General features: G+C 41.6%; 1 protein-coding gene across 1 annotated transcript; it reads left to right on the top strand.

The window, feature by feature from the left end:
* Positions 1-12,654: 12,654 nt before the first annotated feature.
* On the top strand, positions 12,655-16,577 carry frrs1l (ferric-chelate reductase 1-like). Its single transcript, XM_085473726.1, has 6 exons — positions 12,655-12,794; positions 13,010-13,234; positions 13,574-13,658; positions 13,925-14,063; positions 15,227-15,473; positions 15,562-16,577. Exons 1-6 carry the CDS (start codon positions 12,716-12,718, stop codon positions 15,732-15,734), a joined length of 948 nt encoding a protein of 315 aa, XP_085329852.1. The 5' UTR covers positions 12,655-12,715; the 3' UTR covers positions 15,735-16,577.
* The last annotated feature ends 48 nt before the right edge of the window (positions 16,578-16,625 follow it).

Raw genomic sequence — 16,625 nt, 5'->3', positions numbered from 1 at the left:
AGCGTGTTGCTGCAGTGATTTAGGGCCCCTGCTAGGGTGGATGATAAAACGGTCCTGCGGAGTCCGTAAGCGAGCGAAAAGACACACAAACAAAAGCATGCAGCAGTAAACACTGATCAGGCTCCATTAAGAGTTCCACGTTCTCGCCTACACAGAAACACGGAGTCCGCGGTCTCCCTTCTGTTGCTGTCTGGTTTCCTCGCTCCTTAAAGGTCTTTACCTCAAAGTTGGGAAAGAAGAATCAGCAGTCCCTTCACTTCCCCGTCTCTCTCTCTGCCCTGTGGTGGGGTGGTTATTGAGATCATGGTGTGTCTGAGTGGCAGTGATAACCGGTACCCAGGTGCCAGTGGCACACGGTGTTTAATTAATTAATGAGACCGCGGGGTTGGTTTTCTAATTCCACCTAGCCGGCATCGGGGGTGTGGGGGAGATAGCCGTGAAATGTTTAGGTGTGTGTTTTCAGGCGAGAAAAGGGGAGATGTATGTGCGAGTGCGTGCGTGTTATGGGTGTATATCTATTTTGTTGGCAGTTTGGGAGCTGGCTTCCTTGTTAGTGGGGTATTAAAATATGTATGGAATATTTTTACTCCCACTTTTAATCAAGCCTCTTGATTGGGAGTTAATCACAGGCCAAATGAAGCTGATGATGAAAGAAACACAGTTAGCATTACAGTAATACATCAATCTGAACTCTTCCTCCTGCACAATAACCAGGTCATGGGCCTGAGATATAAACATAATGCAATTACTGGATGGTGCTCAGATGTGTGTGGTGTAGGTTAAGGATCCAATTAAGTAATATCAAACCAAATTCCAAAGAAATCAGTGAGCAAGGATATGAAAAAGACTTTTAAAATAAACTCTATATTAAGACCATTAAATAAAAACAGTTTTGCCAAAACATTTTAATTTACCATGTGCTTAAAGTTTAGCCAGAAAAGTATAAATGATGGTAAAACGTCCATGACATTACAATCAAACATTTTAATGTTATTTAACATTTCAGTGGGAGTTTCTTTTGTGGGGACTCTTGGGTGTTTTTTATTTCTTTCTTAGATGTATGAAAAGTAGCTGTATTCTGCTAATAGTGAGGTAAAATGAATTATAATTAAAACCTCTGTGAGTGAGAGTTATGTCCAAGTGAGATGTGATGGTATTTATTACAAAAAAGAGAAGTCCATCAAAATCCCAGACTGAAAACTGGGATGTTTGGTTTCTTTTAACCCCAACGTTAACTTTACATCAGTAAAAATTTTATTAGATACACCCTGCCAATAATACCCCTTTTTTATTCAGAACTGCATTATTTGTTCATGGCACGGATTCAAAAAGGTGTTGAAAACATAGAGATTTTGGTCCATCTTGACACGATAGCATCACACAGTTGCTGCAGATTCATCAGCTGCACATCTGTGATGTAAATCTTCCGTTCCACCACATCCCAAAGATGTTCTATGGGATTGAGACCTGGTGACTACGGAGGACATTTGAGCACAATGAACTCATCGTTCAAGAACCAGTTTGAGATTATTTGAGTTTTGTGACATGGTGTGTCATCCTGCTGGTAGCAGCCATCAGAAGATGACTGGTACGAAATGTGGTCGTAAAGGCATGGACATGGTCAGCCGCAATACTCAGCTAGTTTGTGTTGTTTAAATGAGGCTTAGTTGGTACTAAGTGAAAATATCTGCCCAACCACCAGCAGCCTGAACCGCTGATATAAGCCAGGATGGATCCATGCTTTCATGTTACTTATGCCAAATTCTGACCCATACAAAATCACAGCAGAAATGTAAACTCATCAGTTTTTCCAATTTTCTGGTGAGCCTGCCTGTAGTCTTATGCTGCTGTAGCCCATCTGCTTCAAGGTTCAGCATGTTGTGCATTCAGAGATGCTCTTTGATTATAACAAGTGATTATTTGGGATGCTGTTTGTCTTCCTATCTGCTTCTCCTCTGATCTCTGCCATCAGCAAGACTTTTTTTGCCCAAAGAACTGCCACTCATCTTTTTTTTTGAGAGCATTCTCCAAACAACAACAACAACAAAAAACAGCAACAACTTGGGATCCTATACTGGAGATGGCAAAGACCAGCCGGTCTAACACCAATAGCCATGTCACATTACTTACTAACTTCACCTTTCTTCCCTATTCTGATGCTCAGTTTGAACTCTCTCGAGCACGTCTTAAGCACATCAAGTCGCTGCCATGTGATCGAGTGATTACATATTTTCATTTTTGAACAGTTGAACAGGTGCACCTAATAAAGTTGCTGATGAGCATACCTCTGAGAGTTTAAAAACATTTAGAATACATACTATACCACCATCAGCATAATAGACCACAAATGATAAGAAGATGCTTTTATGTGTTACAACTGTATCCTAGGAAAAGTTTGAGCGGCCCCGATTAATAGAACAGAAATAGTTAAGAAAGGCAGCTGAAAGAGGTGAGCTCACACAGAATGTGAGGGTCACAGAATCGCATGTGAAGACAGGAAAAAACTGAAAAACTGCATTCAGTGAAAACACTACAAATACCACGCTGAAATATGTAATAAGAATTTGTAATTGATGTTTGTAGAGTACTGCTACACATTCAATAGATTTGTTAGAAAATGTAATATTAGTTTTTAAAAAAGGAAAAAAAGAGGTGGCGTGATGAAAAAAAGGTTTATTGGGTTCAGTCTGGCTTTTTTTTTTTTTTTAAATCAAGCATCTGCAGAAAGAGAATCCATAATCAAAGCAAAAGCACAACAGGATATTTCATTCAGCTTTCTCTGATGCACGTAGACACAAACATTTAATATAGCTCAGCCTTTCTTGTAACTCTAAATATTTTTGCATTTTGCTCCAGGCGCAGGAGTTTTACTGCAAGCAGAAAAAAAAAGCTTCCTAGATCATAAATGATAGAATGTGCCTTAACAAAAGAAAAGCAGCATTTGTATTCACAGCTCATCTTTAAGAGCTGTTTTACATGGTACATGTTAACAAATTATGTATTTCATACTTTACTACTTCCATAAAGTACTCAAATATATTAGCTTACACACCGTAAATGTTAACACTGTGCAACTCGTACACTCACACACTGGCAAACAGTCTTAGAAGCTGATATCACAAATGAAGGAAATGATTTATTGACGCTCCATAAAACTCTTCTTTCTGTCGGAGCTCACAATAAAACTTATATAATCTCTGCTAGTGAAATATTATAGATAGGCTCTATAAAAATAGCTTTATGGCTACAGGGGGGAAAAAAGCGCTATAACTTGTTCTATCCTGTATATTGTGGTTTGAAACATCTTATTGCTTAAAGACAAACGAGTCCAACATGAACGATTTCCCAGTTCAGGGGTGGGTTATCACGAAAATCTTGGGAGTCTTGTTTCAGATGTAAAGTTTTGAGTAAAAGTTTAGTTAGAAAAAAAAGCTAATAACACAGTAAGGAAGAAAACCACACAGTGTAAGTTAATGATAATATTTAATAGTAATCTGAGATTTCAAGAGTCGTCGTGTACTGTCTGTATATTAAAGTTTTGCTGGAAGTGACACTGCCCCACATCTCATCGCTTAAAAGGCACAGATTGCCCACATACTATGAACCATCACAGTCATTATTGCTCTTATTTTTGTTTGTGTAGGGACTGAATAAAGAATCCACTTTGATAAAACCAGATATCTTTTCACTTCAGACAGAGCCAGGATACCTGATATCACCAGTTTACAGTCTTTGTAGCCCACCAGGAGTGGGGTAAAATAGGTGAAGGTGTTTTGGGAGCTCCCCCAGCAGCCTGGACCTACAGGATGGCTTCAAAGTCACCTGATCCAGTTCTTTCTCTAAGCTTTATCAAAAAGGAAAGTCTAAGCTTAATTTTAAAAGGAAAGTCGGTGTCTGTCCACTGAATTTGGTTTCCATTGACTTTTACTAAAGTATTAGAGAAACAAGAGGTTTACTAGTTCTCATAAGGATTTAATGGAGATTTCATTTAGCAACTGGCTGTTGTGTGCGTCTTTGGCAGAAAGGTTGCAGGAGCTTCCTCGCAGACTCAAAATGACTTTGGCAGGACGGATACAAAACAAAACAAAACCGCATCCCTACCTTAACACAGCATTACACTAAATCCAGTTGTCTTTTGAGTCCAGATTCATAGTCAATGCAAAAATATGAAATTTAGATCAAGTGTTTCATCAAACTCTCAAAAATAATTGTTGAACTATTCCTTTAACCTGCTAAATGCTCCCTGAGCAGCGATCGATCAAGAAGCTCTTGCACAAACAGCTTTACTTATATCATGAACTTCCTGCTTTAACATCTTTGATGTTAAATTTATACCCAAGTCAAGTATATGCCTTAACACACACAAATACACACACACACACACATCCTGGCTCCCAGGTTGCTCTTCCTGGAGCAGCAGGGTGATGCAGGAGGAGGAGAAAGGGGGAGTGGGGGAGAGCGGAGAGAAGAAAAAGGAAGAGGCAACAGGAGAACAGACCTCCCATTGAACTTGGCTCGCTTCCAGCACTCATTCACCCAGTAATCAGCTGTGAGTCAGTCAGTCATACCGGCTCTAAACAAACACATTAACATTTCAGTGCGCAATACAGCGATGGCTGCTTGCATGCACACAAGCACAGACTGTCACTGCATTAAAGACGCACACACGCACTACCGGAGCACAGTTTACTAACTCTTTACCTGCATGCGTTTTTGTGAATTTCACTCGGAGAGTGTGTTTTTTTTTCTTTACAGTCTCAGTTTCGCGCAGGTCTTTGATGATCACGAGTGATGGAGAGCTGGAAAGGACAAAGGGTATTTTTTTAAAGTGTGTGGGGGGTGTATTGATAGAGGTGGGGTTGGTGGACTCTCATCAAAGGACGCCATCACTCACCTATGCCCCAAAAGGAACTGTCAGCGTGCAGGTATGATGCCTCGGCACTGCGTGCGAGAAGCTGAGCAGACCCCCGCGCAGCTGGGGAGGATAACCTCCGGTGATTACACTCGCAGGGGTGAATGTCAATCATGCTGGCTGCCATAATGTGTGTATGTATGTGTGAGACAAACCACTCAGTTGTTGATGCAAGTATGCCTTATGTACAACTGTGGATTTTGAGCATGTGTGTCTGCATTAGTGTGTGTGTATGTCTGTCCAGCGATGGCCTGTGAGATTGAGCTGTCAGTCGGCAGGCAGCAGATGAAGATTAATGGAGTGAGCAAACAATAAGAGGCTGGCAATGATCATAAATATGCTAATGGCCATTATCAATACACACTCACTGACATGCATAAGAGACAAAGTATGCAGACGTGTGTGTGTGTGTGTGTACAGTATTCATGCACAAGGGATTTGGGATAGGAGGTGATTTGGGTTACCCAGTTAAAATCATCCTCCCTCCCTTTGGGATACTGCAGCATCAAAAGACACACACACACACACACACACACACACACACACACACACATTTTTATAGTGGGAGTGTGTTGGCTGACTGATGGATCGGGCACCTGAGCTTCCCATGTGTTATGTTTGGGGTGTGGGCCACAAAAGGGAAAGGGAGGAGGGCTCATTGAGTAGATGACATGATTGGTGTCACATTAAAATCTGTTTATTTAGTGCTTGTGCGCGTGTGAGAAGGGCAGCGGATAGTGATGGTGTCTGTGCCAAGCCTCTGATTAAGACTACAGGTTCGGCTAATAGCACAATGAGAAGCTGATTAAGAGCAGATGAGATGGTAAAAAAAGAAAAGAAAAAGAAAGCAGAGAGACATAAAAGGGATAGATATACAGACACATCTATTCACTAAACTGATGATGGGCCTCTTTGTTGTCTCATCCCATTCTGTGGTTCTCTTGGGTCCCTCCTGTGTCTGTATTGCATGCTCATTTTTTAAATGAATACCCTCTTTCTTTATCTCTCCCTGCCTCCCACTCCTTCCTCTTTGTCTCCCTCACCACCCATCTGGGTCACACAGCAAAAAAGAGCAGAAAGGGGTCCCTGATGTGAAACCTGGTCATCCACTTTATCACCTGAAAACACACTTCTTAACCTCCTTCTACCTGGTTGTCTCTTTTCCCGCCTACTTCTCTCTGCTCCATAGGGTATGCAAACTCCACTGGGAGATGTTGAAGGCTCTCGGGGCTCTCCGACCTTCCTTGTCCTTTTAGCGCACACATGCATACACACACACATACACACACACGTGTACTCCTGCTGTTACAAACTCACACTCTCTGTCCATTTCTGATGGAAAGCGCAATTTGTGTGTGGCAAGAGGGCGATGGATGGAGTGTGCAAAGTAACACAGGGAAGTGGTTATGATTGGGGCTAATGAGCTCACAGGGGATGCTGGGATAGAGGAGGCGGGCCAATGGCAAGCCTGGTTCAGATACACCACTCCCTGGAGGGTCTCAGCTTAGCTGAAACCCATTTCACCTCATGGGAATTTATTTGAGTATTTGTGTGTGTGCGTCTGGGTAGTTGCTGTTTGAAAATCAGCAGTCCCTGTGGTCATTATACACTCATTCTGCTGAGCTGGTTACTACTGGTCCCCATAGACATCGGTAGTAAAGCATTTAGAAGTCATATCAAATCGTTAAGTCAAGTTCACGAGGACCCGCTTGTTTTTTTCCCCGAGTGTTATTGAGTCTGTAATCTTGCTCTTAGAGGCCAAGCAGAACAAACTCATAGAAACTCAGTGATGATCCTTAACACTGCATCAGTGGTAAGTGTGGGTGTGTGCGAACAGGTGTGTGTGTGACAGTGTGTCATTCTGTGTGTCTCATTACCATGCATGGTGTGTCAGTGTTGTCCAGAAGGCTGAGCTTCCATCCATTGCTCCAGGGGAGAGTTATAGATTACTGGCTGGAGCAGGCAGGGGCCAGGGGAGCCGCTGGAGCCCAGAACCAAGAACTGTAGGCTGGGCACGGCTCTCAGCTCATCAGCCTGTCTCTTGAGGCTGCGGAGCTTAACCTGGAGCAAGGCTCTGATTAACCAGACTAATGACAGTACAGCCCCCAGCTCCCACTGCCAACACCATAATCACTGCTTAAGGCCCCAGCCAGTCGTCATGTCTATATGGAGAGAGAGCAGTGTTACAGCTTAATGGATAAGTCTACGGACAACAAGCATTTTAAGTCAACGGTCAATAGAAGCTTTGAGAGTCAATCGCAGGAGAAGGGACCAATGTATGAGGCTTGAATGAGCTCAAATACTTTTTTCTGTTTGTAAGCTGTATCTATGCAAGAGGCTCAGTATGTGAATATAAATATGCACCACCGGGTTTGTGTGTGTCACCACAGTTGGAGGTGTTTAATGAGCACTGATCGATGTCTCATCTGCGCCTCCTTAGCGCTAATGCAAACATTTCATCAGGACAATGGAACCGTTCAGCCTCTGGTACACACAGAGAACCCAACAGACAAACAGCACAAACCAAACAACGTATGCAAATAAGCCAGACAGTCAAGCTTTTGTTCTTACACTCTGTTACAGACAATTACCCAGTAAGTGCAATAAACACACCACTGGTAACAATTTATATCTTTTTAGCATCTTTGAAGGTGTGAAGGAGGTTGGAGTGCAGTCAGCCTGCAGAACAGGCATGCCAATAGTGCTTACTGTCCTCTGTGAGTAAAGTGATTTCTGACAACTCCTAAATTAATCCCTGCAGCTAGATCACAGCCCCGCTTTATGACTGTTTGTGTGTGTGAGAGGGAAAGTTAGAGACAGAAGTAATAGCTTGGTGTTATAAACAGACTCGAGTCGATAAGTGATCTAGCTCCTGCTGGGTGGAGAATGAGAGCATGATATTCAATTCAGACCCCAAAATAGGTAAAAAACAAACAAACAAACAAAAAAACTCCTGCAGGTTTACTGCTGCTGCTGCATGAGGGAATAAAAGGATGACACTATTATTTTACTTTTCCTATAAAGCTAATAGCCGCAGAGGTGAGATATAGTTAAAAGGCAAATATGGGGCAGACTTCAATGAAAGGGTACCTGGTTACTTTACTTTCTCTCTCACACAATTTTTTAAAAAGCATTTCCTCATTTAGGACTTCACATCACAGGTGGGGATTCAGCAATATATGAACAACTTCCATCCCATCTCCAAGCTTTCAATATTAACAAAAATCCTTGAATCTGAGGTAATTTTGCAGTTAAAACAGTTTTTATCTCAAAGTCAAAGTAAACTTTACTGTCATCTCTGCTATATACAGTACAGTAGATAGAGAGATGAGACGACGAAGCTCCAGTTCCCTTCAGTGTAAAAGAACAACAATAAATACAGTAAGAGTAAGAATAAGAATAAATATAAAGACTGGGGTAAGGGGAGTATATACACTTTGAGGTAAAGGGGTCAATAACATTCTAAAATGTACAATTTACAATCATGATTTAAAGTGGCTTTGAAGTGGTTTAGATGACCAACATAGCAGCTTTACAGTTTACAGTACGAGTATGAGTATCTGGTAGTAGTCTGGTATCATCATAATTGATTTTTGGTTTCAGGATAGGGCACATACCATTACTGCTGCTAGAGCTGTGACAAATGATCTCATAGGTGTCCTGGACAGTACATTGGGTTGCCTTATTTGTGGATAATGAAGTGTTGATTAAAAAACTTAATAATGCTGGTTTTGGTCCTAAGGCTGTGAAGAAATTCTGAAATCTTGTAAATCAAAATCAGTCTGTATATGCAGAGTGCCATAAATCTGATTTTCTTGAGATAACTACTGGTGTCCCACAGGGTTCATTTAAACAAAAAAATCTGGGCAAATAAAATTTCAGCAAAAATACATCTTTATGCTGACGATATTATCATATTCACACATGCACTCTCTGTAGGGAATGCAATACAAGAGCTTTATTTAAAAACAAAATTTGTGGTATTCACAAAAATTCACCCACAAATCTGACATCTGATGGTGAATCAAATAATTCTTGCCTTACCCTTTTTTCAAATAAAAATACTTGTGGAAGCTACTTTTCTACCTATGATGGTTACATGGATTCACTGTTTGATATATGGATGTTTCTGCCTCAGCTTTACTGAGCCATACACCTCTATGTTTTATTATAAATGCAATCATCACTGCATTCACCCCTGGACTCTGTGTGATTTGATGGGCTGGCCGTCACTATTTGCAAAAAAACAGCACTGGTATATTTTTCTCTGATTCTAAGTCCAGCAGCATACCACCTATGCTCCTCTAAATGGTTGCTCAGACATAACTAAAGTTCTGACAGATCTGTGGAAAACAGTGTTCACTTACTATGTACCTTGGACATTTAATAATTTCCAGAAAGCAATAAATGAACATGCCTGTATCTGTTGGTGAAAGTTTCATAAGGAATGCAGTGAATGAAACCTGTAGATGTTTTTCTTGTGAGGCCATTCATATTTTATGTAATTGGCATTTTTTGTATTGTATATTATGTTGTACTCCCTGCATTTTGTGTTGTTTATGTGTGTCATTTTTTAAATGTTTTGAGATTGTACAGCATCTACCTTGGCCAAGTCTTTCCTTTGAAAGAAATTTGAATGCAACTTCCTGGTTAAATAAAGGTAATATTAACATAAACAACCGTGTGCATCTGAGATTTTTGGGTCTTTAGTGTATGTGGGAGACTCAAGAATAACTTGCAGTACCCGTATTTGTCCTAATTAAAGACAGCTCTTAAACCTAAAATCTCACCCCTTTTTAAACCGCAGTTGGACAAAAACCTCTATAGGAAATGAGGAATATGCTATATTGAGTTTGGACTACATGAGCAATACTTGTAATATCAGATATATGATCGGTTTTGGCCATCCATAATCCATAGGATGTATGCTATAAGGTGACAGAGGGAAAGAAGAAGGATGCAAGACTTATGTTCCAGTGGCCACTTTTCAGTCTGCAGAAACTCTTATTGGCTGACAGCCCTGACTTAGCCATTCACGTTGCTGCTGATCCTCCATAACATGCAGAGCTTACCTTGTGTGTCCACATGCACAGCTGTGTGCAGCTGCTGAATGGACCACTCATGCAATATTTTCTGTTAGTGTGAGTTAAAGCTGTGGCTTTACAAGTGCTGGTTGACAGCTAAGCAGAAGAAAGATCCAGGCATGCACTCAGAGCAGCTGCGTTTCTGAATGGATCCCGCCGCCATTGTTCTGCTGTCACTAACTCATCTCTCAGGCCCAGGAGACACACCACTGACATTTACCAGACCCACACCACTCCCCCTTCCCCACATATCCTTCCTCTCCTCTCTCATTCTCCCTTTCTCTCTTTCTCTCTCTCCTACCGCTTCCATTGAGTCCCTCGCTCATTCTCTGCTTCTGTCACTCCATCTCTATCTATGGGATGATGTATGGGGATGGATCAGTGTGGACACGTGTGTGTGTGTGTGTGTGTGTGTGTGTGTGTGTGTGTGTGTGTGTGTGTGTGTGTGTGTGTGTGTGTGTGTGTGTGTGTGCAAGAGAGAGTCAGAGTAAGTGTTTGTGTTAATGAGTGGCCCTTTAAGGCTATTAAGCTAAGATTGGTATGCCCAGAATCCCTCATTACCCAGCAAGCAATGCCCCCTACATGGAACGGTAATTGGGAAGGAGAGAGAGAGAGAGAGGGTGAGAGAGACAGGGAGAGAGGGCTGAGGTGGAGGTGGAAATAATAGGAGGATAAACAAGGGATAATTGGGCGGATTGAGACCAAGAGAAGCATTTGATCAGGCTGATTTGTGTCTGCAAAGAGAGAGATGATGTGAAGAGCAGAGAGGTTAAAGGTCACACACTCTAGTATGTATGCACACGTATGACACGCACATGCTTTACATGCATGAGTGGTGCTCTATAGACCCAGACCTGACATAAGCTTACAGATACATACATGCATACATGCACGAAGACATACTAAGACATGCATGAAAGATCAGGCTGCAAAAGCAATCTTTTAAAAGGTTCATAGTCCCACAGAAGGTTCATACTATGAAACAAAATTTGAGTCAATATCAGTCTGACTTTGGGAGTTCTGATTTATTTAGAAAAATGTTTTTTACTCTGTCAGGCTGTGCGACCATGGATGTCACTCAGACATCTCTGACAGTCGCTGCAGTCTAGATACACTTTTAGTCAGTTTTACACAGTGATACATCAGCATCACCCACAGGACACAGACATGAACAGCAAAGATTCACAGCATTACTGGTGAAATCCTTACCTGCTGTTGCTGCCAAAAATCTTAAACTCTGATGGATTTCAACTTGCCTTGTTTTAACAAAAACACTGAAGTATTAAATTCAAGTGACTTTCTCTTTTTGGTCTTTCCTTGTGTTTACATTTAGGTAATTTTATCAACCACACACTTGCTGATTTATTTTTAATAAAAATGTAAAATAATACTATCCATTTTGTTTTTCTAAAATAAACTTTAGATTTGCAGATACTTTTGATAAGTGTTTATGTATGGACATAACATTTTGATGTCACCCTTCTGCGTTAGGGGCACTTGGAATGATTTACGGGCATTTATAATTCCCATCTGCTGCAGATCCTCCTGGTTTATTTATTTTTTCGTCTTTGTCTTGTACGTCAGCGACTTGACATTAAATTTGGGACTTACCAGAATTTTTTCATCTGGCTCTTCTTTACAGATTTGTTGATAAAGTACAGCAAAGTAAAGTGTAAGATGCTCTGTATGATTCTATGATGAAACTAAATAAAAGTTCAAAAAAAGAGCAAACCGTGGATTTATGTCGCCATCAAGTGGCAGGACTGTGACTTTGTGCACTCACAGAGAAAACGGGACAGAGCCTCTTTTTCTTTTTCGGTGGGCCGAGGTACCCGACTGTAGGATCTGACTATAGTCAGCTGCGACATAAGATACCATCTGGTCGCCTGTCCAAGGGGAAGTGTCAGGAAGATTACACGGAGTAGACCCAGGACTCAGATACCTGGTAGAAAATGGATGTGTGGATGCAAAAGTACTTGTTATGATAAATTAATGTAAGGTCACATATCTACTCAAAGTATGTCCACGATCATGCCCAGCTAAAAAGTCCCTGCTCACTTTGAATGCTCACTTATATGTAGCTACCTGGACTGACACGTAGTGACATTAAGCACCACATTTAGAAATGACGTATAATACTCCCAGAGAGCGCATGTGAACATAGTGGATATGCAACCATTTTTTATGGAACAGAATCTGGACCTTTTAAAAATCGCATATATGCACATATAACAAGCAGAGTGATATAGATTAAAAACAAGAGGAAAAACAGTGTAAAAGGAACAGCTTAAATTCGTGTCTTCAGTAAATAATTTTCGGAGAGAGGAGTGCAAACATGATTGGTAATTTTTAGGTTAGGTTAGATTAGATTACTTCCAAATTTTGGATGAATAAACACAATTTAACGCATAGCTCGTCAGAACAATAGAAGCTCTGTGGTATATTTGGTGTCAGTGACTAGGACTGAAATTCCGATTGCAGCCGAGGCAATAAAATCTTACTCTACAGGCTAATTATTTTACATTGCATCATCTTATACTCCAAACATGTGAAATACTGTGTCAGCTGTTGTGGAAACGTTGTTCAATCTCCAATTGATCGATGGTGACAGCAGCACGTAGCGTCTGCTCATTGGACGTTACTGTGATTGACTGAGGAAACGAGAGGAGAGGGCGGCTGGGCGATACCATTCATCCGGCCCAACACCGAAAAATAGCCTATGAAAAGATTAATGAGCTCTAGAAGCCATCAGGACTGCGGTTTCAAAGAGGATTATGGGCGTGTAGCTGAATTCGATGGTAAGATTACCAATCTGGGTAATTTAGAGCTGGATTAGCCTCCTAATCAGACGCGGTGTCCCCTCGCATCCCTGCGAATAAACAGGATGAGGAGACGGTTTTGTGACGCTGCAAGGAAACCTGCGAAGATGCAGAAATTCAAACAGTGATGGACATCCAGTTTTCTTCCAGATCGGTTTAACCGTTTTTGTTTTTTGTATTTATTGTTTTACCAGCGTTCCCTTTTTTGTTGGTCATGATTTTCCTGCGGAGGCTTGTGCAGCTTTCGGTGCTGCTGATCCACGCTGGATGGTGGGGGGTCGCGCCGAGCCCCACCGATGAGGGAGCACTCCGGACTGGCCACGGAGAGCACGGAGAGCCTGGACACCAAGAGCCTCACAAGGACTCCTACAGCACCTTCGCCTCCGAGTTTCTGGAGTCCAGATATCTGTCCGATGATGGTGAGGATGTCACTCAGTCCACTAAAGATGAGCAGCTAGTGGTTTTGTTTGCATGCTTTTTTCCCACACACAAGCACACAGGGCCTAGCACGGGCAGGACAAAGGTTAATATGTGCCAGTGTTGTCTTGCATCCAACCTGTCACCTCAATATGAGGCCTTTCAGCACCCAGGCCAGCACCCCGATGGTAGCTGCCCACCCCTTCCTTCTCCTCACCCACACACAGAGTGCAGATGGCCTCTCCTCAGTTGGCCTTCATCACTGAATACATGTATCAGCTATTTAGTGTGTAATCAACAAAATTCACGTTATTTATTTACTTATTTGCTGTGTTTCGCAGGTTACCCATTCCCCACAGCACCCCCAGTTGACCCCTTTGCCAAGATCAAAGTCAGCGACTGTGGAGTAACAAAGGGCTGCATAAGGTTAGAGATCCACCTCTGTCTTTCTCTAAAAAGAGCTCGAGTGTTACTGTAATCCCTGGGGGTCCTTCATCCCAGATGCTCCTGACGTCAGAGAGCCAGAGCTAAACATGGGAACGCTCAGCAAGCTAATCTCTCTTCTTTGTAACCTGGATTCAGTTTCTTTTAAAAAAGTGTCCTCATTTGTTTAGATGAGCTCTGTCTGCCCAGCTGAGATCTTATCTCTAGTGAATGACTGTGAGCATTTGCATTTATTTATCTGCACTCAGGTACGGGAAGCCGGGGTGCGATGCAGAGACGTGTGACTACTTTCTGAGTTATCGTCGCATCGGGACAGATGTGGAGTTTGAGCTGAGCGCAGATACGGATGGCTGGGTGGCTGTAGGTTTCTCATCTGATAAGAAAATGGTGAGCAGCTCTGCAACATCTCTGACTGCTAAAAGTTACACAGGTCTTGTGTCTTATTTGGGACAGCAAACCATGTGTTTGTATCTTTTGGGCTGCATATAATTATGATTTTTTTGTTTTATCGCTTCAGGGTACAGAAGAATTAGCAGTCCCACGTCAAACTCATGGATAAGAATTTTTTTGACTGTAAGAGATTGAACCAATTAAATATGAAATTCAGTGACTCAGCAGGTCTCCACAATAAACTCTCTGTGTCAATGTTTCAAAACTTAAAAAAAACATATATTAATTTATTAGCCAGTTTGTTTAATAAAAACATTGTTTGGGTTAAAGTAAACCCTTTCACAATTTAATCCAATGAGGCGAAGCTTGTGCTGTTTTTTCCCCCAGGTCAAAACATTGACATCACAACAGTGCGACTGATACGTTGCAACCACAGTCCTGGAGCAACATTTATGTAACTTTTTGCGAAGACTAAAAGCATGATATTGCATCACATGCAATATCATGCTGCATGCATGCATCACAGTTGCTGCAGATTTCTCAGATGAACATCTGTGATGGAAATCTCCAATTCACCATATCCCAAAGGAGCTCCATTAGATTGAGATCTGGTGACTATGGAGGCCCTTTAAGTACAGTGAACTCGTTGTCATTTTCAAGAACCCAGTTTGACACAATTTAAGCTTTAAGACATGTTGTGTTATCTTGCTGGAGGCAGCCATCAGAGGATAGGTACAGTGTGCCAATAAAGGGATAAATATATTCAGCAACAATCTCAAGAATGGCTGCTCACTGGATATTTTCTTTTACAAGGAATTCTTTGGAAAACATAGAGATGTTTACATGGGGAAAATCCCAGCCGATCAGCAGTTTCTGAAATACTCAGATCAGTCTGTCTGGCACCAGCAACCAAGTTCAAAGTCACTTAAATCACTTTTCTTCCCAATTCTGATGTTCATTTTGGACTTCAGAAGGTCATCTTAATATCTTAAATGTTTAAATGCTTAAATGCACTGAGCCATGTGACTGGCTCATGGGTATTTTTTTTTTAATGAACTGGCCTGGAAGTGTATATTTTACCTTGACTGTATCATAATGGTCAGTTTTTTCAAGAACTAAATTTATGCACATTTTGGAAATAACACTCTTTGTCTCCTTAGGGAGGAGACGATGTTATGGCCTGTGTGCACGATGATAACGGGCGCGTGCGGATACATCACTTCTACAACGTCGGCCAGTGGGCCAAGGAGATCAAGAGGAATCCGGCTCGAGACGAAGAGGGCATATTTGAGAACAACCGCGTCACCTGCCGTTTCAAGCGACCGTTATACGTCCCACGAGAGGAAACGCTTGTGGACTTACACCTCTCGTGGTACTACCTGTTTGCATGGGGACCTGCTATTCAAGGTGAGCGATGAGTCTTTAGCGTCAGATTACACTGCCCATTTTTTTAGCCCTTGCCCGTGACATCTCCTTCATCTTACCTGTCCAACAGGTTCCATCACGAGGCACGACATTGACAGTCCTCCAGTCAGCGAGCACATGATCAGCATCTATAAGTACGTGGACATCTTCATGCCCTCCACAGCTTATCAGACATTTAATTCTCCCCTCTGCTTACTGCTCATAGTAGCTCTCACCTTCTACCTGCTGATGGGGACGCCATAACGAAGCACAGCACAGCACAGCAGAGAGAGGATGAAGCAGCAATAAAAAAAAGTTTAAATCTGATGCCACATACAAGTGCCCTCTTTGCACAGACTGTGTTAGATATATTGAACATGAAAGACTATATATTCATAACTCACACAGCATCTTGAAGTATTAAAGCAACACTCTAGAGGTGATATGTGCTGATCTGAGTATTAGACAAGAGGGCAGAGTAGTAGTAGTAGTTTAAAATAGGCCAGTCATTTTCAGTGTTAACGATAGCTTCCAGTTATATAAAAATATGAGGACTCCATTCCAACAAATACATCTCACAAGACTTTGAAACCCTGCATGCACTGGAAAATCTGGGAATGGTTTCAGACACCCACCGTGCACTGGTGAATAATGTCAAACTTTGCCAAAACAACGGGTTTCTGAGGATGAAAGGAAAATAAAACAGCTCTCACAAATGCTTCCCGTCTCCTCACCCTGCTACGTTTCTGTGGATCTCAGCCTTAAAAAAATAAAATAAAAATGTTGTTTGCTGGTATTAGAAATATGGACTGCAGGGTTTCAGGAACAACCCGGTGCATCTACTATGTAAAAGATTTTCGTATACTTTTTTTTTACATCCTTGTCTGATTTCATCATCTCACTTCCTCAACCACAGTAACTGCTTTGTTTATCAGTACTGTGACACTGTGACTTACAGCAAGACTGATGAGAAGAGTTACTACTATTGCCTGTTCAAGCAATAACACGGTTAACAGAAACATTTTGCTCTTATATGAAGTAATATTTTTTTCCCCTGGGTTGCTATTGTAGCTTTTGAAGTGTATTAAAAATGGTTGAATATGTTAAGATGTCTCCCACTGAAACATCTGTCGCTGCTGTGCTTATTGCTAAGAA

This window comes from Copadichromis virginalis, linkage group LG11 (genome assembly GCF_057382275.1).
Source record: "Copadichromis virginalis isolate Kocher_CV1m ecotype Utaka linkage group LG11, C_Virginalis_male_GT1.1, whole genome shotgun sequence".
NCBI lineage: Eukaryota > Metazoa > Chordata > Actinopteri > Cichliformes > Cichlidae > Copadichromis > Copadichromis virginalis.
Note: the sequence above shows the minus strand (reverse complement) of the source record. Positions and strands in the feature narration are given on the sequence as shown.

Excerpts from the sequence above, each read along its gene's own strand:
- frrs1l (XM_085473726.1), top strand. The coding sequence starts at position 12,716 with ATGAAAAGATTAATGAGCTCTAGAAGCCATCAGGACTGCGGTTTCAAA. Across the intron at positions 13,659-13,924 it reads GTAACAAAGGGCTGCATAAG|GTACGGGAAGCCGGGGTGCG; the intron begins GTTAGAGATCCA and ends ATCTGCACTCAG. Across the intron at positions 14,064-15,226 it reads TCTCATCTGATAAGAAAATG|GGAGGAGACGATGTTATGGC; the intron begins GTGAGCAGCTCT and ends TTGTCTCCTTAG.